This window comes from Cydia amplana, chromosome 1, assembly GCF_948474715.1.
Source record: "Cydia amplana chromosome 1, ilCydAmpl1.1, whole genome shotgun sequence".
Lineage (NCBI taxonomy): Eukaryota > Metazoa > Arthropoda > Insecta > Lepidoptera > Tortricidae > Cydia > Cydia amplana.
In genome coordinates, this window is record NC_086069.1 from 14,290,106 (window position 1) to 14,314,601 (window position 24,496).

The 24,496-nt window shown below is 38.3% G+C and overlaps 1 protein-coding gene across 1 annotated transcript in view; it reads left to right on the forward strand.

Annotated features, from left to right (window-relative positions):
- LOC134648338 (LIM domain-binding protein 3-like) overlaps positions 1-23,679 on the forward strand; it is a 52,690-nt gene extending 29,011 nt beyond the window's left edge. The window contains exons 2-4 of the mRNA XM_063502852.1: positions 20,354-20,476; positions 21,172-21,333; positions 22,325-23,679. Coding sequence (XP_063358922.1) covers positions 20,354-20,476; positions 21,172-21,333; positions 22,325-23,593 — 1,554 coding nt within the window. The 3' untranslated portion in view covers positions 23,594-23,679. The remainder of the gene's footprint in view (positions 1-20,353; positions 20,477-21,171; positions 21,334-22,324) is intronic.
- The last annotated feature ends 817 nt before the right edge of the window (positions 23,680-24,496 follow it).

A 24,496-nucleotide genomic window follows, 5' to 3' on the forward strand; every position in this document is an offset into this window, starting at 1 on the left:
TCGCCGTCACCTATTTAAACATTAGGTAATTGTTTAAATAAAATCAGTATCACTTTCACTACGTGACACATGACATTACGCAGGCTGTGCGCGTGTAGAAAGCCACTCCTGCGCAGTTTCGTTTTCACAGGCGACTGACCGCCGGCGCCGCACCGGTTTGATGGGCCTTGGCAATGAGATAAACTTCATTAATAGAGATGTATTATTAGTCAGACAAGAAATTAAGAAAATTATTGAAGGCGCCGCCACTTCCTACGTAACTGTCTCATTTTTGACGTAAAATGCTTAAACATGGCAACCATTTAGTATGGAAATTATTTAGTTCCATTTTATTTAATTACTACTATTTTATGTCGCACTATACAATCAACCTTTTTTATTTGTTGACACTTTTTGTCTTTATTTTACATCAATGTTAATTTTCCTGCATAGTATTAATATGACTAGAACAAAAGTGCGACCAAAAATGAAATGCAAGTGTGTGCGTAAATTGTCTATGTGAGATCAAAAATAGTGATGTCATGTTACAACATATTAATTAATCTGTCGATGTTTGATTGCTTTATCGACTACTTTTTCAAATGTGTTATTTTAAACGTTAAATTTCTACGACATTATGACGTATAAAATAACACTTAGGGGAGGGGGGCCCAAAGCGAGCATAGTGCTCAAAGCGAGCACTAGTGCTCACCTCGAAAATATAACAGCAATGGCGGCGTGACTGCGTGGACATATCCGCCCCGCCCCGCTCTTCCTGTGCCGCAGTGGCCCACCCGCTGCTGTTAGTGACCGTGCGAGGGTAGTGTCAAATAATATCTTTTTTAAAAAAAGGGAACCGCCTTCTAAAAACCAACCCACTGAAAAGTACAAAATAATTTTTATATGGCACCCCTTTACGTGTCCAGTCCCTATCCCACGGCAAATTTTTGCCAAAAAGTAATTAATACCTAATAATAAGAAAATTAATAATCATCCGGGTAATTACTTAGTTTTTGAAGTCGAACCAAACCAAAATTTTTGAGATCCGATATTTTAGACAACGAAGAACGCTGCACTTACTTGCATTATAAAGACATAGTTAGTTTACTCATTAATTTAGTTCTTGTAGGTACTACGTACTCGTATTGTTTTTCTGATTGGTAGTAGACTGTTTTTGTTGGTTTGGCACCGCCTTCAAATACTAAGTAATTACCCGGATGATTATTAATTTTCTTATTATTAGGTATTAATTACTTTTTGGCAAAAATTTGCTTTACACCGTGGGACACTGGACACGTAAAGGGGTGCCATATAAAAATTATTTTGTACTTTTCAGTGGGTTGGTTTTTTGAAGGCGGTTCCCTTTTTCCCCCTAAAAAAAGATATTATATTAAGTTATCTTATTTTGGTTTTATTTTTGTTTATTTTTAATTATTTTTTATTTATTTTATTTTATTTTATTTTTTACTTTTTAGTGATTGGTAGGTACTTCATTTATTTTAGATTTTGGGCTAAAATACTAGTTTGTTAGGCTCTCCATTTAGTCTACTAATGTTGGTGATGGCCTAACTCGATGATAATCGCGACACAACCTAAATCCGTTTTAGCAACATAAATTTGTTGGTAGGTATACCGATAGCATGGCCACCTACCGGGTCCAATTGGTTTTTCCAAACCATCCATGTACTGTACACTAAAACCTTCTCCAGAATGTAACAAACACTTTTCTGAAAACCGCATCAAAATCGGTTCAGCCAAACGCGAGATAATCACGAACAAACATACACACATACATACGTACATACATACGGGTCAAACTGAGAACGTCCTTTTTTTAAAGGCAGTTAGAAAAAAAAAGTTCATCGACCCACCTAGTGGAACTCTGCTACATAGGCACACGACGACAAGTCGGTTAACCAAAACAAAGTGTGCCTATATTGCACCAAACCTAAGTTCCACTAGGTACAGCAAGGGTTCAGCATCAGCTCTATCTTGGGTACTGCTCTCCCAAGTGCTCATCAAGATGTGACAGATTACCAAAATAGCGTGGGCCTATGTTGCACCAAACCTGAGTTCCACTAGGTACAGCAAGGGTTCAGCATCAGCTCTATCTTGGGTACTGCTCTCCCAAGTGCTCATCAAGATGTGACAGATTACCAAATCAGCGTGGGCCTATGTTGCACCAAACCTGAGTTCCACTAGGTACAGCAAGGGATCAGCATCAGCTCTATCTTGGGTACTGCTCTCCCAAGTGCTCATCAAGATGTGACAGATTACCAAAATAGCGTGGGCCTATGTTGCACCAAACCTGAGTTCCACTAGGTACAGCAAGGGTTCAGCATCAGCTCTATCTTGGGTACTGCTCTCCCAAGTGCTCATCAAGATGTGACGGATGACCAAAATAGCGTGGGCCTATGTTGCACCAAACCTGAGTTCCACTAGATACAGCCAGGGTTCAGCATCAGCTCTATCTTGGGTACTGCTCTCCCAAGTGCTCATCAAGATGTGACGGATGACCAAAATAGCGTGGGCCTATGTTGCTCCAAACCTGAGTTCCACTATGTACAGCCAGGGTTCAGCATTAGCTCTATCTTGGGTACTGCTCTCCCAAGTGCTCATCAAGATGTGACGGATGGCCAAAATAGCGTGGGCCTATGTTGCACCAAACTTGTGTTCCACTAGGTACAGCCAGGGTGAACCCTGCCAGCCAGGGTGGTTTGGTGCATCAGCTCTATCTTTGGTACTGCTCTCCCAAGTGCTCATCAAGATGTGACGGATGGCCAAAATAGCGTTGGCCTATGTTGCAGCAAACCTGAGTTCCACTAGGTACAGCCAGGGTTCAGCATCAGCTCTATCTTGGGTACTGCTCTCCCAAGTGCTCATAAAGATGAGACGGATGACCAAAATAGCGTGGGCCTATGTTGCACCAAACCTGAGTTCCACTAGGTACATCCCGAGTTCCACTAGGTACATCCAGGGTTCAGCATCAGCTCTATCTTGGGTACTGCTCTCCCAAGTGCTCATCAAGGCGTGTCGGATGACCAAAACAGCGTGAGCCTATGTTGCACCAAACCTGAGTTCCACTAGGTACAGCCAGGGTTCAGCATCAGCTCAGATCTATGTATACTAAAACTTTCTCCAGAATGTAAGAAACACTTTTCTGAAAACCGCATCAAAATCGGTTCAGCCAAACGCGAGATAATCGCGAACAAATATACATACATACATACATACATACATACGGGTCAAACTGAGAACCTCCTTTTTTTTTGAAGGCGGTTAAAAATTACGATTTGATCAGTTCAGATATGAATGAATAATACAAGGTATGCGTCGAGTGTTTTGTGGATCAGTAAGGACGTTGTTGAAAAACGTTAATTGTAATTGTAATATTTAGCTTTGTTTAGGTAAAATGTTCATGAATGGCGCGAAATATTTGAGGGTTAGGTTTGAGTACAATGTGGGTTTGGTCGAAAAGGCAAAGCGGGCAGGGCAAAGTGAGCATAGCCCACACCAAGCCTGCACAACTTATATTGGTATTGGACCATTTTACAGTGACACTTGTCAAGAGATATAAAATAAAATAAATACTTGTTTGATAAAAAGTTTATGTTTTTAAGAAGACGAAAAATTTTCGTCGTATCTGTTATTTTAGCCTAATGTTAAGTAAATTTAAAGTACCTATGTTGTATGTTTGGTAAGAAGTACCATTTAATGTAAATTTTCTTATATTTTGGCCATGATTAAAGTCTATATCAAATCACTAGAGTTATATTGATGTGATCAACGTAATTTCTGTCCTTACCTCCAAATAAATACTGTATGGTTATTGCATGAATGAAGTGTGCTCATTTTGCCCCCTTTGTGCTCGCTTTGCCCAAAAACTGTGCCCGCTTTAGGCTCCGCCTCGGGCAAAGCGAGCAAAAGTGGGTCAAACAGATTACTGTGTTATCGTCTTTCCTGCAGACATACACAAGAGTTAAGGGCTATAAAGGTTAATTTTCTTATTTAACCCTTATCCACGTGAAAAGGTCCTCCTTTTATTAAGAGAACTATGATAAAATCATTACTTACATGCCCACAAGCTGTTAACTATTGCCCACAGGAGAGAAAACTAGTGTGTTCGCGCTAACTGTACATTGTTCTCTTCTGTTGGCAATAGTTAACAGCTTGTGGGCATGTAAGTAATGATTTTATCATAGTTCTCTAAATAAAAGGAGGACCTTTTCACGTGGATAAGGGTTAAATAAGAAAATTAACCTTTATAGCCCTTAACTCTTGTGTATGTCTACAGGAAAGACGATAACACAGTAATCTGTTTGACCCAAGTACGAGGGGCGTTCAAAATATTCTCGGTATTGATATCTTACGACCTCTTCTAAAATTTCTTTCGTTACTGGCCGCTAAGGTTTATTCATTGACATTAAAAAAAAGTATAATTCGAACCAAGATAGTCTTTTGTTTTTCTGCAATTGCTGAACAAACATGAACATCCTGTGCGAATTGACAATGTTAACTAAACTAGCAAAAAGCAGAGCTTTGTAAGGGCTCGCGGAGTTTTCCTACCTAAACGTACCGGACCGCGACTTTGATCCAGTCCGAGGCTTGTTCCATGATCGATCGAGTGGGCCCGTTAAGAACGCAGCTATAAGTGAGAGCAAGAAAGAAATATACTAACCGGACCCCGGTTGCTGTCTGGTACGCCTGTCTGTTACAGCTTTCACTTTGTCCATTAAAAACGTGTCCAGACGACAAAATCAAATTGCCAATATCATCCACATATAATATACAATTTCATAAGCGCTTATTATTACATCCTACACGGTCGCCCAGTACTTTTTGTAAGGAAGCCAACTGGCATTCTTACATAATGTTGGGTCAGCGAGCCAATGTCCTTGAATTTAATTTTTGCGTCCACACCACACAGTTGAGCGAAAAACTATCCCGTCTGGACACCTACTGGCGGTAATCACGCTGCTCCGCACATAAACACACACACACAGTTCCACTAGGTACATCCAGGGTTCAGCATCAGCTCTATCTAAGTGCTCATTAAGACGTGTCAGATGACCAAAACAGCGTGTGCCTGTTGCACCAAACCTATCTTGGGTACTTAATCTCCTAAGTGCAACAAACCTGAGTTCCACTCTAGGTACTGCCAGGGTTCAGCATCAACTCTATCTTGGGTAGGTACTGCTCTCCGAAGTGCTCATCATGATGAGTTGGTTGTCCAAAACAGCGTGTGTCTATGTTGCACCAAACCTGAGTTGCAATAAGTACAGCCAGGGTTCAGCATCAGCTTTATCTTGGGTATTACTCTCCTAAGTGCTCATCGATACGAGTCGGATGGCCTAGTCGGATGGAGCGTGTGCCTATGTTGCAACAAACCTGAGTTCCACTAGGTAGTGCCAGGGTTCAGCATCAGCTCTATCTTGGGTACTGCTCTCCCAAGTGCTCATCATGACGAGTCGGATGTCCAAAACATCGTGTGTCTCTATGTTGCATCAAACCTGAGTTCCACTCGGTACAGCTAAGGTTCGGCATCAGCTCTATAAGTGCTCATCAAGACGTGTCGATTGATTAAGACAGCGTGTGCCTGTGTTGCACCAAATCTGAGTTCCACTAGGAACTGCCAGGGTTCTGGCCATTTTGTTGAACTGCACGCCGACGTTGCAATTGGCGTGCAGTTGGCGTGTAGTTCCCATACAAGTTGCAGTGGTGTATATCGGCCCTAAGCCGCTGAAGTTTGTATTATAATTTGATCTTTATTTATAATTTATAATTTTAGCTGTTCCAAGCAATAGTAACACTAAAGGCGCCATTCATTGATTACGTAAGACCATTTTGGCCAGTTTTTGACCCCCTTCCCTATATGTAAAAAAATAATAAAAATAGGCTGACCCCCCTCTCACTTCTATATTAGCATATATTACGTTAGAATCTTAAGGAAAACATGAGTACACGTTTGGTTTGTTTTAGTGTTTATTATTCAAAAAAATATTTTTATGAATATTTATTTGTACGTACGTTTGTACAGGACAAAGGTACTTGAGCTCGTTTAAGCTAACTCTGCACCGTGTTTTATAGCATAGAGTGTGGAAGTATTATTATTATTTTAAACGTCATAATTTCGTAGAAATTAAAGAAAACGCATCTTTGTGATCTTACTTACGTAAGAACTATAAAAACCCTCTCCCTCCCCCTAGTAAGAAAAAACTGCGACCCCCCCTCCGCCCCAAAATCATCTTACGTAATAAATGAATGGCGCCAAAACTGTTTCTCGAACTAAAAATACCCGATTTACGTTTGTTAACTTAACATGACTGATCAGTTCATCAGCGTCACAAAACATATGAGTAAATTGACCTCCGCAGTGAATATACAGCAAGATTGATTGTTCTAGTAGGTATTCACAAAAACTTATAGAGTCTGTGCGAAAAGAGAAGAGTCGTGGAATGTATGGGGCCCAATACAATCCACGACTCTTCTCTTTCCGCACAAACTCTATGCTAAATTGGGAATCAAACCAAGCGAAGCGAGGTGGGTCTGATTCCAAAATTTTAAGCCATTTTTGTATTCATCGTTGTTAATGGCGTATAAGCACCATCGACATGAAATTGAAAACACCACATAGGTATCGTTGTCCGAGTACCCACAACACAAACCTTCTTGAGCTTTTCTGGGGCTTAGTCAATTTGTATTACGACGTCCAATATTTATTTTTTTACTACTAACGCCATCTGTTAGAGAAATAAATAATTAACATTAGCACGAATGTTAATTCATTATTTTGCCAACAGATGGCGCTAGTAGTAATACAAAGTGTTATTACATTATTTAATTTTTTTAGGTTTATAAAATGATATTTTTATGTTTGATAACACATCTAGACATGAATTTAAATTACTATGTTAAATCTCAAACCTAACAGTGCAGTAGTTTTTCCGTAAAGTGTACCACAAGAATGCATAGTTTGTCGAATAGTGATAGGGCTCGCTTCGCTCGCCCTAATTAGAACATCGATGCGTGATAAAATTCTTGACAAAACAGGGTAAAAATCAAAAAACCATAAAAGAGGAAATGGATTGTGTTTACCGTGAGTCTGCTCCTTCTTTATCTACCATTCAAAAGTGGTCAAGCGAGTTTAAACGCGGAAGGGAGAGTATTGAAGATGACCCTAGACCTGGCCGGCCTGTAGTAGCTACTTCACAAGAAAATATTGATAAAGTGGAAAAACTTATATTGGAAGATGGTCGAGTGAAGGTAAAATCTATAGCACAAGTAACCAATCTCTCTATTGGTACCGTACATGATATTATACATGACCATCTTAATATGTCAAAAGTAAGTGCAAGATGGGTTCCGCGAATGCTGACTCGGCTTCAAAAAGACATGCGTGTAGCTTGTTGTTCCGATTTTATTGACCTGTGCGGTGAAAATCCTGATGAGGTGCTGCAAAGAATAGTTACTGGAGATGAAACCTGGGTTCATCATTATGACCCAGAGAGTAAACAAGAGTCCATGCAGTGGCACATTAAGGGTTCAGCTCATCCCAAGAAGTTGAAGGTCATCCCTTCAGCTGGCAAGGTCATGGCCACGATATTTTGGGATTGTGAAGGAGTATTACTAATCGATTATAAAGAAAAAGGTGTAAATATCACAGGACAGTACTACGCTAACATTCTACGTCAATTAAAGGATGTAATTAAAGAAAAGAGGCGAGGAAAGTTAACCAAAGGTATTCTGCTTCTGCATGACAACGCCCCCGTCCATACTGCTCATATTGCCAAGGCAGCTATTGTTGAATGTGGGTTTAAAACTGTTACTCACCCACCGTATAGTCCGGACTTAGCCCCCAGCGACTTCTTTTTGCTCCCCAATCTTAAAAAGGATCTGCGTGGAAATAAATTTTCTGACGATGAAGCATTGAAGGCGGCAGTGGAGGAGCATTTTTACACGAAAGATAAAAAATATTTTTACGAGGGATTAAAAAAAATAATTGATCGATCTTTTAATTGTATGAACATAGGGGGGGAGTATATTGAAAAATAAAAATATCAAACTTTTCGTACTTGTTTGTTTTCATTCTCATACCGAGAATATTTTGAATACCCCTCGTAAAGTTTTCGTAATTCGTTATTTTTATTAGTTTTTCTAAACTTTGCAGAATTTTGAAGTATGTATAATTAAACTACAATAAATTCAGCTTTAAATAGGATTCAAAGTTAAGTGTTACTGATAATTTTTTCATACTTTTTTCTCAATTCCTCTTAAGGTACTCACTTTGGGCCTCCCTCCCCTACACTGCGTGTGCTATCAAAATCGTTGCAGACTTATCTTAATGTAACTCTTACTGTGTTGGAAAGTGAAGTTTAAATTTACCGCTAAACATGAGCACCTTCAAAAAGATATAACATTCGTTATTATTTGAAGTCGGTTATAAAAGCTAATATCTTAATGATGTCTTGTGAAGTAATAATTACATAGCTATTAATATACCGACAAGTTATCGATACTGTCATATGAACATTTTGTCAAGCCCTAGCGTAAAGTAACAGGTTATGTTTTTACACAAAATATTTTAAATTATAGACTAATATGATAAAATATTAGCACACAAAGGAAGAAAAACTTATAATGAACTTTATAAACCGGCTTCTTACACTTTTTACGCTGTTAATTTGACAAAATATCGTTATGAAAATTTCGCTCGGAATATCATAAATTGGATTATTTAGCACTGTAACACTGAAATCCGGCACACTACAAGACACCATCTTCGCTGAATTACTTTATTTAATACTTTTCGTCCTAATCCGTGTATATTTTTCAATTTGTAAATTACCGTGATACGCTCTTGGCCGTCCGCGGCCGTCGTCAAACTCAAAAGTGGTTACGTTTTCTCATTGGAAGTCTGACTTTTTCGCACTCATGGGATGTTCATATACGTGATGGCTTCCCTTTCGCACACTTAAGCTGTCTGCTGTCTGTCAAGCGCGAGCGCGAATTGTATGTCTGTGTTTTCCTGCGTCAGGGTAAATCCACAGACATAAAATTTTCCAGCAAAGCTTTGCTGTGATTTGCCACCTAGGGATATAGGTTTTATATGTTTTACCATAGATCAGAATTTGAGAATAGTTAAATTTCGAAACATCGAAATAAATAATAGCATGTCGTCGGTTGGCCGATATCGATTACCAATCAGTACATTTATATTCTGCTCGATCATTACTGGACTATTACGAAACCGAATAATCATTAATAATCATTTTACTTTATTGTTATTTTGTTTGGTTTTGTAATGCGCTCTAGTTGCATTATTATGATGTCATGTTTAGTTAAATTATAAGCTTATACCTCGTGGTTCGCCTTCAGATAAACATAAAGATCAGTATGTTAATAGTTTTACAACTAACACTTTTTAAATAAAATAGGCACATTTCCCAGATTTGACTAGATAATTTCGCTCTACCTAACAATAACTAAAAATGATCATTATGACGTTGTTTCTGAACAGCCTGGATACAATTTTAGTCACAAACTGTCGCATATATACCTAGGTATGTGTAATTTAGAATTTCTTAAATTACTTATTACAATACTGCATACCTCCTTGTAAAATAAACATGACTACGTTTTGATAACATATGTATTAACATGACATGTTTTTTTTTTCCTAAAAATGAGCAATATTAGGTATGCTTTAAAATTTAAAAAAAGCGGCCAAGTGCGAGTCGGACTCGCCCATGAAGGGTTCCGTATTTAGGCGATTTATGACGTATAAAAAAAAACTACTTACTAGATCTCGTTCAAACCAATTTTCGGTGGAAGTTTACATGGTAATGTACATCATATATTTTTTTTAGTTTTATCATTCTCTTATTTTAGAAGTTACAGGGGGGGGGGGGACACATTTTACCATTTTGGAAGTGTCTCTCGCGCAAACTATTCAGTTTAGAAAAAAATGATATTAGAAACCTCAATATCATTTTTGAAGACCTATCCATAAATACGTATGGGTTTGATGAAAAAAAATTTTTTGGGTTTCAGTTCGAAGTATGGGGAACCCCAAAAATTTATTGTTTTTTTTCTATTTTTGTGTGAAAATCTTAATGCGGTTCACAGAATACATCTACTTACCAAGTTTCAACAGTATAGTTCTTATAGTTGCGGAGAAAAGTGGCTGTGACATACGGACGGACAGACAGACGGACAGACAGACAGACGAGGAATCTATAAGGGTTCCGTTTTTTGCCATTTGGCTACGGAACCCTAAAAACATGATATCTGCGGTCCCGAGCACGCATATCCATCTCGGTCACGCTTACGCTCAGTGAGAGTGAGGGAAGAACACGAATCTACTGGCCCTTAAACTTCTCTCGCGCAGATAGATTAACAAACAACTAAGGGTTTCTTGTTTGCTAACCCTAAAAAACGTAAAAAAGTTTCACAACTGTTATATATGCATAGGATACTAAATAGACATTGTATGTAAAGCTTACGAGTACCGATGATTATCTGGATCGCGGCGGTTCGATACGGTTGCGTTACGACAGACGTGAGTCCGCCGTGGCGATTGTCGAGCAACAACTCTTTACGCTTCCTTTACCAACGCTTAGACAAAAAAAGTTAATCCCACCAAAAACATTTTCATGTAAAATGTTGCCAAGACGAAACCATAAGGCTCGCACTGACAAAAAGTTATCAGATCTCTTGTAGAGCCAAGCTTCCAACTCTACAAGCCCTAACTTCACAAACTCTACACCTTAGTCAAAATATGTGGCTTGACCGTTTCGCTACTGTCACATGGACGTAAGGTGAAAAATGTACTATTCATTATTTTTTTATAATACAATAGTTTTTGGAGTAACGAAACGGCCAAGCCACATATTTTGACTAAGGTGTAGAGTTTGTGAAGTTAGGGCTTGTAGAGTTGGAAGCTTGGCTCTACAAGAGATCTGATAACTTTTTGTCAGTGCGAGCCTTATGGTTTCGTCTTGGCAACATTTTACATGAAAATGTTTTTGGTGGGATTTCACTTCTTTTTGTAAGTTGCTTCCATCCCCTAATTTAAAGGGTTGCGCGTGTGATTTAAGGTACTATTAAAAATCCTGAAATACGTACCTCGGGGCATCTTTTATACAATCTGCTTTTTACTGATTCCCCATACAAACTTCATCCCTCCTTTTCCCCTAACGCCCTTTTCCACCCCCTTTTCACCCTTACGGGGTGATTTTGGGGTTGAAAACTATTCAATGCCATTCCCCATTACAAAAACTATCTACATACCAAATTTCAACTAAATCGGTTAAGCGGTTATTGATTTCCCATACAAAATTCCACCCCCCTTTTCCCCCCCCTTAGGGGCATAAAATTTCAAGTTTTTGAATTATTTTGTTGTTTGTGAATTAATACTATCTTACATACCAAATTTCAGCTTCCTAGGACTTCAGGAAGTACCCTAGAGGTTTTGATGATCAACAGTGAGTGAGTGAGTCAGTGACGAAATTGGGGTTTTTTAGATATGAATAAAATCTTAAGTATAAGAGCTATGCAATTGAAATTTTTTATGTTTAATAAGTCCACTATTGACATCATATCCCGAGAATTTTGTTTATCTGGTATAATCCAAACCCAAGTTATGAGGGTTCAAAAAAACGACGAAGCGCTTCGAGAAAAGGTAGGTAGTGCCCTTGCGCTTCGCTTTGCTCGTCTTGGCGGGGGCACTACCGTGCCCCCAGATCTTATATCTAACATACAAAGTACCAAATACCTATTAATACTAATCAAGTTCTTTAGTTATTACATTGGCATATATTGGTGGTGTGTGGTTTTACCTTGTTAATAATTTTGTACAGATTTGTGTAAATTCGACAGCTAAATGGCCAATCTAGTTTACCTACTAAGCAGTACTAGGTAGTAATTTCAGATTGTCTACGTTGGTCAAAGTTTAAGATGAAATTGCCTTCCAGTCGTAAAGTTTAAGGAATTGCCTCAAATGGCTCACGCGCCGATCATTGCGGCCACGATCTGCTACTGATTTATAGAGCTAGTGGCGTTTATGGGTAAGTGCCAATGCGTGGAGTTCGTGGCGTTCCTCCATACCCAGCCTGTTTAACCTTATAGATTTGAGAATCTAAAAAGTATGTAATGCGAAAAAGTTGGTAAGCCATGTTTGCACCGGTTGACGATTACATCTGTAGAGTGTAGGTAAGTAAATATGTAGATTTATGAAAACTGACGTGGATTTGATATGAAAATTCTTAGAGTTCAGTTCCAAATTTGCGCTAGCTCTTGTGTTGTGAATCTCCCTATACGTAATAAACAGTGTCATTAGTTAGAACAGTGAGCGCTACAATAGGTAAAATAAAATGCAGTAAACTCTATTTACAAAGGTAGGTACCTACTTAAGAATATCTCTTGAGTCGAGTCGGCTGAATAAAACACGACCAGACTGACACTTCTATTCTGGACACATTTCGAAATGTCTGAGTAGGTATGCCAGTTCGTGAAATCATAACATTCAATGACACATAATTTATATTCCTTTGTCAAATTTCGACCCATCTGTCTTGTGTGCGACATACGAATATGACAAAACTGTTGCAAAGTTATCTTTGCCATCAGACTGGTGACCCTGTCAAGAAGATGACAGGAAATTTCCAAGCTGCAAACTTAGTATCGCAGTTTCTGACAGAACTGCGCAACTTTGTCACCATATCTGTCGCAAAGAAAAGCCAAATGACAAATAAATAGCTACAATCAAATGGCAATTTGCGTTTCCGTTGTGCTTTCAAGTAACCCATGTTTCTATAACAATGTGAGAGTAAGCAGACTCCTTTCAAATGAATTTCGATTCTATAGGTGTAGAATTAAAGTTTTTTTTTACTTAAGAGTATGTCGTTTTAAGAAGTTACAATTGTCTTATTTTGTCACTATACATATATATTTAATATGTAGGGTTTCCGTCTATGCATCTGTGTGTAGCGCTTTTGCAATATAATATAATGAATTAGCAAAGCGAGTAGGTACCTACTGAATAACTATAATTTCACGCACACTCTTTTATTCCTAAAATGGTAAAGCCGAGGCACGTCAGCCAGTCCAATAAACTAAACACAAACACGAAAATTGATAGGTACATAATTAACCCCTTATATACGGTTCAAGCATTTCGTTTTTTGTCCGTTGCAAAAACAGTAATCAGTGGCCAACTAGTAAGTGTTCAGATAATGCAATCGGAATGCGAGGCTATCCGGTCAGTGAAGCACGCTCCATTAGATTCTGTTACACTTTTTTGGGTGGATAAAGCTAGAAACATTCAATAGTATAACATAATATACTTAGTATTGGCATAATGAATAATATAATTATCAATACATAACAATACAGCTAAGATCAGTAACAGCCCTACCGCAGGCGATACTCTGTAAAAGCTAGTTAACGACTAGATAAGTTTGTCGGACGCCGATGTACTTACCCTAGGGCGACCACCCACAAAAGTCAATAAAAATAATTACATTCTACGCAACATCATGACCCGATCGTCTGCGCCGCTGGGAAGATGTGGCAACCGAGAAATGTACAGAACAGGTGTCCGAACTGGACCGTACTTATTGTGAGCTCGTACATACACAACGCAATGAGCTTGTCGCAAGGTCGGCTCAAGATAAAATCAGACTGCGAAATTGAGCGGAAAATTTTGTTGTGACAGAACTTGCAAATTATAAAATATAACAGGAGTCTCAAACAGGGTTACCGACCTACATTCAGAATGAACATTTAGGTACATTTTATCAATTTGTTCTTGATTTGATATTACTCTCAGTGCATCGATCATGCTTATAAAAAAGAATACCTAAATATTTATTTCTGTTATATTTATGTATATTGCTGCCTCATTGTGAACTTCTAAACTTTCATCTTCTTCTTTCTATTTATTTATAAGCACATACAATTAACGCCAGTTTTAATTGGATTATCTCTGGTCCCAACAATAAAGTACTTTTTTTTACTAAAGCGATAAAAGTACTGCTTGATTAGCTATCACACATGTAGTGATGTAAATAGGTATCAGCCAAACAACATAAATTGTGTGGTCGAATTCATTTTATGAACCGTATGCTAATTAGACTACGATTACCAAATGGAACAAGTCACCGTAAAAAAGTGGTTTTTGAATCTGTGATTTAGATTCTGAAATATGTGTAATCAGTTTTATTGCTGACTTGATTGATATCGTACAATTTGGTGTGATTGACATTTATAAAACCTTGACTCAAATCTAAACTAGGTATAAATTATGAGCTGTTTTCAGGTTGGGTTGATTAAGTAGAAAAGTGGGTTGGTTGTTAATGTTACACAAATATCTCTAAGATGTAGGTATTTGTATTTAAGTATTTAAAGGGATTATCCCTTAAGATTAAAACAAGCTCTTTTGTTTACGAAGTTATAAATAAAAGATATCTATAAGTATTATACTATAGTATATTACCTTCATTATCTTCAAACCTTCAAGAGAAAAGCGTAGGTACTCCAAACTTAAAAATCAGCAACGCACTTGTAATTCCTCTGGATTTGCGGATTTTCATCAGTGACGGCAATTGCTTACCGTCAGGCTGTTCGTCTGCTCATTTACCTCCAAAAAACTTATTTTTTATTGTTGAGTAGGTACCTAAAGTCTATTTTTTTATTCGGTAGACTGAAATGACAGTTAATAGTATGAAATGACATTTCATATTCATACTGTTAACTGTCATTTCAGTCTACCGAATAAAAAAATAGACTTTAGGTACTTACTACCTATCTGTTTATTATTTCGTTTTCTAACGCAACATCTTACCTAATAACATTGCCTAAACAATGTATCATAAAACATAATGTTTATACAAGCTTTCACTAAAGCGTATCGTATGTGGTGACGGCACTGTCATATTCTCCCACTTTTTAGGGTTCCGTAGCCAAATGGCAAAAAACGGAACCCTTATAGATTCGTCATGTCTGTCTGTCTGTCTGTCTGTCCGTCCGTATGTCACAGCCACTTTTTTCCGAAACTATAAGAACTATACTGTTGAATCTTGGTAAGTAGATGTATTCTGTGAACCGCATTAAGATTTTCACACAAGAATAGAAAAAAAAAATTTGCGGATTCCCCATACTTGAAACTGAAACTCAAAAAAAAATTTTTTATCAAACCCATACGTGTGGGGCTATGGATAGGTCTTCAAACCCATCTATGGATAGGTCTTCAAAAATGATATTGAGGTTTCTAATATCATTTTTTTCTAAACTGAATAGTTTGCGCGAGAGATACTTCCAAAGTGGTAAAATGTGTCCCCCCCCCCTGTAATTTCTAAAATAAGAGAATGATAAAACTAAAAAAATATATGATGTACCTACATTACTATGCAAACTTCCACCAAAAATTGGTTTGAACGAGGTCTAGCAAGTAGTTTTTTTTTATACGTCATAAATCCCCTAAATACGGAACCCTTCATGGGCGAGTCCGACTCGCACTTGGCCGCTTTTTTTATTATGTGCGCATCGGCGGGGATAAATTAATTTAACGTAATGTAATAACTATACTTGGTCAACCAGATCTTGACAGTAGAAAAAGGGCGGCAAATTTGAAAAATGTAGGCGCGAAGGGATATCGTCCCATAGAAAATTTGAACTTCGCGCCATTTTTTACTGACAAGATTTGGTTGACCAGCTATAGTAGGTCCTTTATCCTTACCACGAGTTTGGCACTGACATATTCGCTAGCGACTGCGTAAACAAAATCATACATGTCCCTCGTACTGACATTGATGCAAGCCATGTGCAGTGCCACGCAGTCGCCTAGCGTTGAATTTAAGGCCGCTTAAAACTCACGGTGAGGGTACCACGGAGGGGGTCACGGGGAGGGGATTTATTCTGAGGTTGTGCAATTAAGAGGATTTGTATTGTATTGTATTGTACTTGTCCAGGTTCTTGCATGAAAGTCTAGATTGCTTGCATACTTACAATATACATACATACATACATAAAAATCGGTTTCTCGGCTTAACCATGAAAACATTGAAGGCAAATAAGAGTCAGATTTGCATGTCTAATATTTAAGAAAAACGGTCAAGTAGGTACTTATTATACCATTAATGTTTTATCGCTTACACGGTTTTGCAATACGCTGTTTATTTTAATTTGCCGCCAATTTTTATGGTCTACTTTAATCAGCCGAAATCGAATTAGACCATACACATATTTTAAGATAAAAGGTGTCATTCATGATTCATGAAATTGCAGTGTTTCTCGAACTCCATGATGAGCCTAGGAAAGTCATGATATAGATAGTGGATTTTACGATCGGACATAAATATGTATAACTAAAAACCGGACAAGTGCGAGTTGGATTCGCCCACCGAGGGTTCCGCTTTTTAGTATTTGTTGTTATAGCGATAACAGAAATCCATAATCTGTGAAAATTTCAACTGTCTGTCTATCACGGTTTATGAGATACAGTCTGGTGACAGAGAGACGGACAGTGGAGTCTTAGTATAGGTTCCCGTGTTTACCCTTTGACTTACTGCCGTATTCGAACTTCAAGATATTCACAAGAGACGACACGTACTAGATCCATTCTAGATACGTTATAGTTTAGATTTCAACTAGTTCTCTTTTGCAGCGCAATTGGGGCAACCAATGTCACTTTTACGATAGATCGTGTTAGATATCTATTAGATGTGAATTAGATCTCTAAGTGATATCTTGTGGAAATCGTTCAAGAGTATCTCCAGATTCGCGGAAATGTCAAATTTGACAGGTTATATCTTAAACATATCGTATCTTGGGGATGTCTAAAAGATATCTAATAGATATTAGATATCTTTTAGACATCGCCAAGACAAGACATCGTCTATTACAAAATCCGAATCCGGCCCATTGAATTTTGACTTTTGAATTGACAAATGAACTAAATATTGCTCGTTAAATAGTAAGTACAGTAAATTATCGGAATACTTTGTATTTGAATTATACTTTGTATATTTAGGTACCGTAAAATGGGGTGAGTAGGTGCAAAACTGACATTCAAACCTCGATAACATTTTATTTTTACATATGCAAACTGAATGGTGTATATAATAAGTGTTCCGGAAGTTTGTGTTTTCGTTTTTATTTTATTTTGGGTAGTTCCATTTCATAACTTTGACGATAAACAGGAAAACCCACCTCACCCCGTAGTCCCTCGTATTTGGGGTGAGTTGGGTTTTCATACAAAGGTGATTTTGGAAGATTGTTGGATCGATTTATTTTTATTATGAGTATTACTATAGCTCCAATTTAAATTGGAATGCATTGTTTTTGTGGCAGTAGCCTTAAAAAACCATCTCACCCCCCTTTCAAACCTTCTCTCCCCATTCATAACCCAACTGTCCCCGCGAAGCCTACTCACCCCATTTTACGGTATACTAATATAATTTTACCGTTGCATTGAAACGAGCTACATTGTGAACGACAAGTGATAACTAGTACAGTTAAACACTTATACATTATCTTCATGGAAATTCACTTTAATTTCACTCTTCAATAGTCAATAATCAAGCTTAGAACTAGGTTTTCTCGACAGGTTATGTCATATGCTCGCAATACTCTGGAATGCGGTCGATTGCAATTAGACTGAGGTTACGGAGATACGGGTGCGTTCGCGACGCACGTAACGATTCTCACCCGGTCACTAATAAAAAGATTTTACACGTCATTTGTTTATAAAGTCGTTGTTTATTTTTAAGTGTGTTCATTGCCGACGGAGAGTTTTAACTGCGATTTTATTGAAAGCGTTAGGTCCAAAGAAAAAAAATCAATTTATGTTACGCATTTTATGTTACTGTTTGTAGACAATGTAGAATTGTAGACTATATAGTCTGTGCGGAAAGAGAAGAGTCGTGGAATGTATGGGGCCCAATACATTCCACGACTCTTCTCTTTCCGCACAGACTCTAGACATAGACGCATGCGAAAAATAATATGTAGGTAGTAAGGAAATTATGTAGGCACTAGTCAGGTATATGGAGTATTATTTTATGTTTTGTATATGGTATCAGTGGACAACTTTATTAGGTTTAGAGATGGCTAATTTAAAATTAATTTGCTTAAGGTTCTTTCGTCCAATAACGGGACGGCATATTTTGTCTCACATATCGGTTTGATGATAGTAACACCAAAAATCGTATTAATAGAGTCTTTGTGGAAAGAGAAGAGTCGTGGAATGTATGGAGCCCAATACATTCCACGACTCTTCTCTTTCCGAACAGACTCTACCTACCTACGTCGCAACTGACTGCGCATGTGATATTTAAAACAAACAACTGGGGAGACACGGAACGTTATAGATATCACATTATGCAAAGAAGATCATATTAAATGACCAACGCATCATTACATAATGTTTTATAAGTTGAACGGCCGGCGTGTGACCTCCTGACCATGACACTCGTCGATTTATTGCTTCTATTTATTTAATCTCAATATACGATGTAATCCAGTAAAATTGACGAATTTTGTAACGGGGCTCTTTTACGTCAAATCCGTTAGTTCTGATTTTTTGCACTGATGATGTTGGCCCAATGTATAATCCAAGTTTGTGACGTCGAGCGCCGAACGCAACATTGTAAAAATCGAACAAACCGCGAAAATTTCGGGTTTTTTTTTTTAATTTTGGGCGATTTGAACCCTAAAGGACTAGTTTTTGATAGTACCTTTATTAGACGTTACGTTTTTACCTTTATTGGCTTTATTAGACTAAATTTGCTACAATATGAGATTAGAACTTCCTCTGTAGATTGAATAGTTTCTGAGATAGGCTTTCAAAATTTAGATTTTTTTTTAAATTGAGTTCGTATGCTAAGTGAGTGCAAGTGAGTATGCACTTTTGACTCAGGCGCTTGGCACGATTGTTCCTAAGGTCAAACAAAGCTGATTTGGGCCAGTAGCCACGAGATCGTACCGTGCCTAATACCCCCCAAAAAGGGAGGGGAAAGGTCGGATTCCCAGGTCCAATCTTTGCTATATTTCTTCCTACTCTTAGCAACTAGGGCAAGTTATATATCATTTTCATATAATTTAGGAATGACAACATTATATTCATACTTTTAAAACGCCAAGTTAAGTGTTTTTTTTAAGATTTTTAACTTTTGACCTTGGCCATAATTACATTTCTATGGAAATCGTCACTCAATCCGCTTCATATTTTTACAAAAAAATTTATGAATGCCTGCTTTGAAGTGATACTTTATAGAATAAGGAAGCCCTAAATTATATGAAAATGATATATAACTTGCCCTAGTTGCTAAGAGCAGGAATTAGAATAAATTATTAATAATCTACTTAATTTTACCTGGTGAACTTTACCTGATAAGTTCAAGAGCCGCTGTCACCACGAGCACTATGTAATAATTGGGACCGTAATTAGCCGCACAAGGACGGTGTTAATGTTTTCGTGGTTTCATTCTGATTGGCTAATTTTGAGAACGCAAATGAGTTTCTTGATTGTCATGCTATTAGGGCGATGAGTGGGAGGTGCGATGTTCTTAAGTCTTTATTATATAAAATTAAGTTAAAATTACTGCTCTTTGCTTAAAATTTTAACAATTACAATAAATAAATAAAAATTAGGTAATTTTTGGACAACCATACACAAATTGACCTAGCCTTGCAATAAGCTCAATAAGGCTTGGGTTGTGGTTAATACTACCTACTTAGACGACGATATATAATTATAATAGATATATTTGATAAATACTTAAATACATAGAAACATCCATAATTCAGGAACAAATATTTGTGATGAACTCACAAATAAATGCCTTTACCAGGATTTGAACCCGGGACCTCCTGCTTCGTAGGAGGCCGTAATTGTTTGACAGTAGGTAAATTAAATTGCCCTTATAATTTATGGGAAGTCGTAGATAAGATAAGTACCTATTAGGTAAACGCTACGCGTGGGTATACCTATGCTAAATCCACTTACGACAAATTAAGTGATTGTAGGTGCATCTGTGTACAAATTACTTAGACAGCGAGAAACTTTTTTTCTTACTTACCTATACTTAATGAAATGAAGACTATGAATAGGAAGAGGAAGAATAAAAGAGATTTTGAACCTGTTGGTGCATGCTATGGTCTGTGAAATCAATTTGTCTGTAGAAAAAGGCGCGAAAAAATATTTTTTTTATTTTACCCTTCATGCCCTTCGTGTGCCTTGCAAATTATCAAATTTACAAAAAACATCAAATATACGAAGACTGTTATATGATTATAATTGGCACGCGCAAAAAGTTTATATTATATGCTTATTTTGTAACAAAATAAACTTAAACTGCTATTTGTCTGGTTCCAGGTTGTATGCTTGCTGGTGGCGACGGGCCTGGCGGCAGGCGCGCGCCCGCGGCCGCGCCTGCACGTGCAGCCCCAGGAGTACGAGTACGAGCCGCAGGCGCAAGAACGAGCTTCCAATGATCAGGTTAATATAATACAATAAAGTTTAATCCTAACGATAGGTATAATCTGTTTGATACAGATTCCCATACTTCTGCCTTGTGCTATGGTAAATATGCAAACCTAAGTGAACTACATCTGTGTAACGCTGCAAGGCGGGTTTCCATTGGTGCGTAAATTTATGATGACGTTCCGAATGGACCGCGTAACTTAGCTGTGTTGTGTTCTTCAACTTAAGCTTTTGGCCCAGTAATTAAAGTTCAAACTAACGAAATGACAATACTATCTATATAAACCTACACCTATACCTATACCTATACCTATACCTATACCTATGCCATAGAGAAAAAAATACATAGATTGCTCACTCCATACATCAGTTTTGGTACCAAAAGGACTATTAATTGCAGTGTCTACATCTAGCATCGAGTAGCGGAACTATCAGTATGTTGTAACATAAGACTCTCCGGTCGGTGCTACATCTATTGTCAAGTAGCAGTACTGATAGTTCCGCTACTCGATGCTAGATGTAGACACTGAAATTAATAGTCTTTTTGGTACCAAAACTGATGTATGGAGTGAGCACTCTTGTCTTATTATATTTCTATATGCCTATGCATAGTCAACCGCAGCTATATATAATTATATATATTTGACACATGCTTTATACTTACAAGTACAACTGCAGTACCTAACCATAAGTTACTGATGTAATTCCAGGTGGTCCTGGTGTCGGCGGACGAGTACGACGCCCTGTACCGCGCCGACGACCGGCGCGACGAGTACGAGCCGCGCGGGGCTCCGCGCGGGCCCGCGCGCCTCAAGACCCAGCCGCAGGAGCCCAAGCAGCCGCCCGTGCAGACCATCAGGAACTACAACAAGGTAATAACAATGATATTATATAACCATAGATAGGTTATACTCATACTTGAGGAGCACAAAAAATACTTCCATATTTATTTCTGTGCCTACGAAGAAATCTGTTATTTTCGATAATTTTCTCATTCCATCCATCTTTGTCACACTCGTTGTTAAACATAAGGTCGACCCTTTCTCTTTCGGTGTGCGGGAGCTCATTAGCACGTGCACATTCCTCGCTTGTCCAGCCGCGACTAAAGGAAACTTGTCCAATTTGTCATAAGTTAAGCGCTTCAATTTTGGAACGCCTATAACCTATCTTGAGTTATAAATCATTGGGTAATAAAGGAACACTCAATTAACTTCAGACCTACGTGACTGTGTTGAAAGGAGATCAAATCAAAAAGAATTAATTTCATTAAATGGTACAACATAGCACTCTCATGGTTAGGACTTCCTAGTAAGTATGTATAATACCTGTGACAGGAAGATAAGTAGGTACTGTGCTATATACGTTTTGCTTAGTTTGTACAATATGAATTGCACACTATGATGTTACTTTTATACCGGCTCGCCCTCATAATAAAATATGTGGACTCGTTTTCAAGGATTACCTTCATATATGTTTAGCGATACATAATATATACAATAATATACATTGCCTAATGCTACTTTCTTATTTTAAAAAAATTCAAAAATATTTATTTCGTGTGGTTTACACACATAGAGCAACATACAAGCACAAACATACAAGCAAAGCAAGCATTACACATAAAACACAACATATACAAGTTAAAGTTAAAGTACTTGTGTACCTGCTACCAATGAGTTAAATTCTAAATTGTTTTAATTTAAAATTTGTAGTAATAAATTGTTTTCATTTATTACTACAAATTTTTATATTAAAGGATTGTGAATAAATGTGAGAAATATCATCGTGTGTATGTAATAAAACTATTTTAATAAGACCACATCCTGACTGTACATTTTAATTATTGTTTTTCTGAATTGACAGGTAAACGATGACGGTAGCTTCACCTTCGGTTACGAAGCCGCCGACGGCTCCTTCAAGGAAGAGACTCGCGGCACCGACTGCGTCGTCCGAGGCAAGTACGGCTACGTGGACCCCGACGGCAATAAACGAGAGTTTACCTACGTCTCCGGCAACCCCTGCGACCCCAACAAGCCCAACGAGGATGAGGAATCCGAAGCGCCTGCCCCAGACTCCGCAGAACGCGACGACGGCGTGCCTAACTACCCAACCAGGCCCGCCCATCGACCGACCACTACTCGACCCACTACGACCTACTTCCAAAACGATTTCAGAGACGCTGACGAGGATGAGGTCGAAGAAGAACCTCTTCAACACATTAGGCAAAGAGTGGTCCAGCGCCCGACCCCGAGACGGCCCTCGTATCAGTCTCAGCAGATCGCCATTACCCCGAGACCTGTGCCAGTAACGACTCCACGCGCGCTGCCGCCTGCGACGACATTCCGACCTCAGTTGATTCAAGTAACCGCTAAACCCCAGTACAGCCCCGAACCCGAATACTCGCCGTCTCCGATTCCTAACTACTCGGCTTCACCAGCTCCCGCCGCATACTCACCTTCTCCAGCTCCTGCTGTGATCACCACGGCTAGACCTAGCTCCGGACAAATCGACTTCGCTGCCGAATTTGCCAAGTTCCATCGTGAGAACCAAATCCAATCCACAGCATCGAGTGCTAATACTAACGGTCCCTCGAAGGCTGCTATCGCTCAAGCTCCTAGTGGTAATCGTCTGTACTCTACCGAACTGGTATATGATCCTTCGAGTGGAAGCTACGACACTCAATTGTTCCAGTCCCTGCCTCAAACAAAGGGGGGAGAGTTGAATCTCAACCAACGCCTTCAACCTTACGTAGCCCAACCTCAACTTCAGCAGCAAAGGCCGTTCATTCCTTCACCTCAACTGCCATCCATACCGTCTTCCCCCGCTTCGAACGTACCATTGTTCCGTCACCAGATTCAGCACCAGAACCCTCAAGAGATCTACCAGAGGCAACAAAATGAGGCTCAATTCCAGAATTCCCAACAACTATTCGCTCAGCAACAGCAGCTGCAACAAACTCAGTTGCAAAGAGATAGAGCCGCAGCGAGGGCTCAGGCGCAGAGGCTCGCGCAAGCACCGCAACCCCAAAGGGCCGCAGCTGGCCCTCAGTACTACTACGTCGCGCCGCGTGGTGAATCTGCCTCTTCAGGGCAGATTGACGCCTTCCTCAGAGGGCATGGCATCCAGTTCTAGTTTCTCTATTAGTAGAATATCTTTGAGCTAGGTAAATAAAACTATCGACCAATTTTGGCCTAGGTTTAAATTAGAACCATCCTATCCATTATCAATGGTCATTCAATATCAATGGTCATTCCATTAGTAATTGTACGTATATAAAGACAGGACCGGTCTCAATATATTTGTAGTCATTAGGTTGGTTACACTTAATATACGTGCCCTTCTTAATTTTATTATAATGTACCTACTTTGATGGATGGATGACCTCTAAGCTGATGACTGATATTTTAATCTTTCATATTACCGTAAATAACGCTCGAAAGGCCATATCCGATTAAATTAAGTGCTAACAGTAAAAAAAAACACTCACAATCTACTTGTAAATAACTAGTCCTGTTGCTAAATTTTTTGTCCGAAAGTGTAAAACTACTTTATGCTTTATTTATGTTTAGAAGTTAACAAATTTTAAATTTCTTTGAATCTTTAGAACTATCTCCTGCTGATAATTGTTTTCGTTAAGTTGTTGTATAGAAATTATTAATGCAATGATTCTATGGTAGTGAGTAAAAACTTAAAATAATATTGTGGGAGGTTTTTGCTGTCAGTTCTTAGTTTAGATCACATTTGAATGTTTGAGTACAACTAATTGGTCGATACGATCGAAGTATGTTATGATAATGGAGTCTGTCAAATACATTAACACAATACGTAACTATCCCAATAGGTAGTAATAATATTTTAGAAAATTTCAATTAAACCAAAAATATATTTTCTAACCAACATCAAAATCTTGAAAATTTCCTTCATCGGGCTTTCAAGTCCAATTTGAACCAACTTAACCGACATAGTTTTTTTTAAATAAGCCTATACATGGGGGTGTATTGACAGACTCCTGTTGATACGTGGCGTGGCCGCACT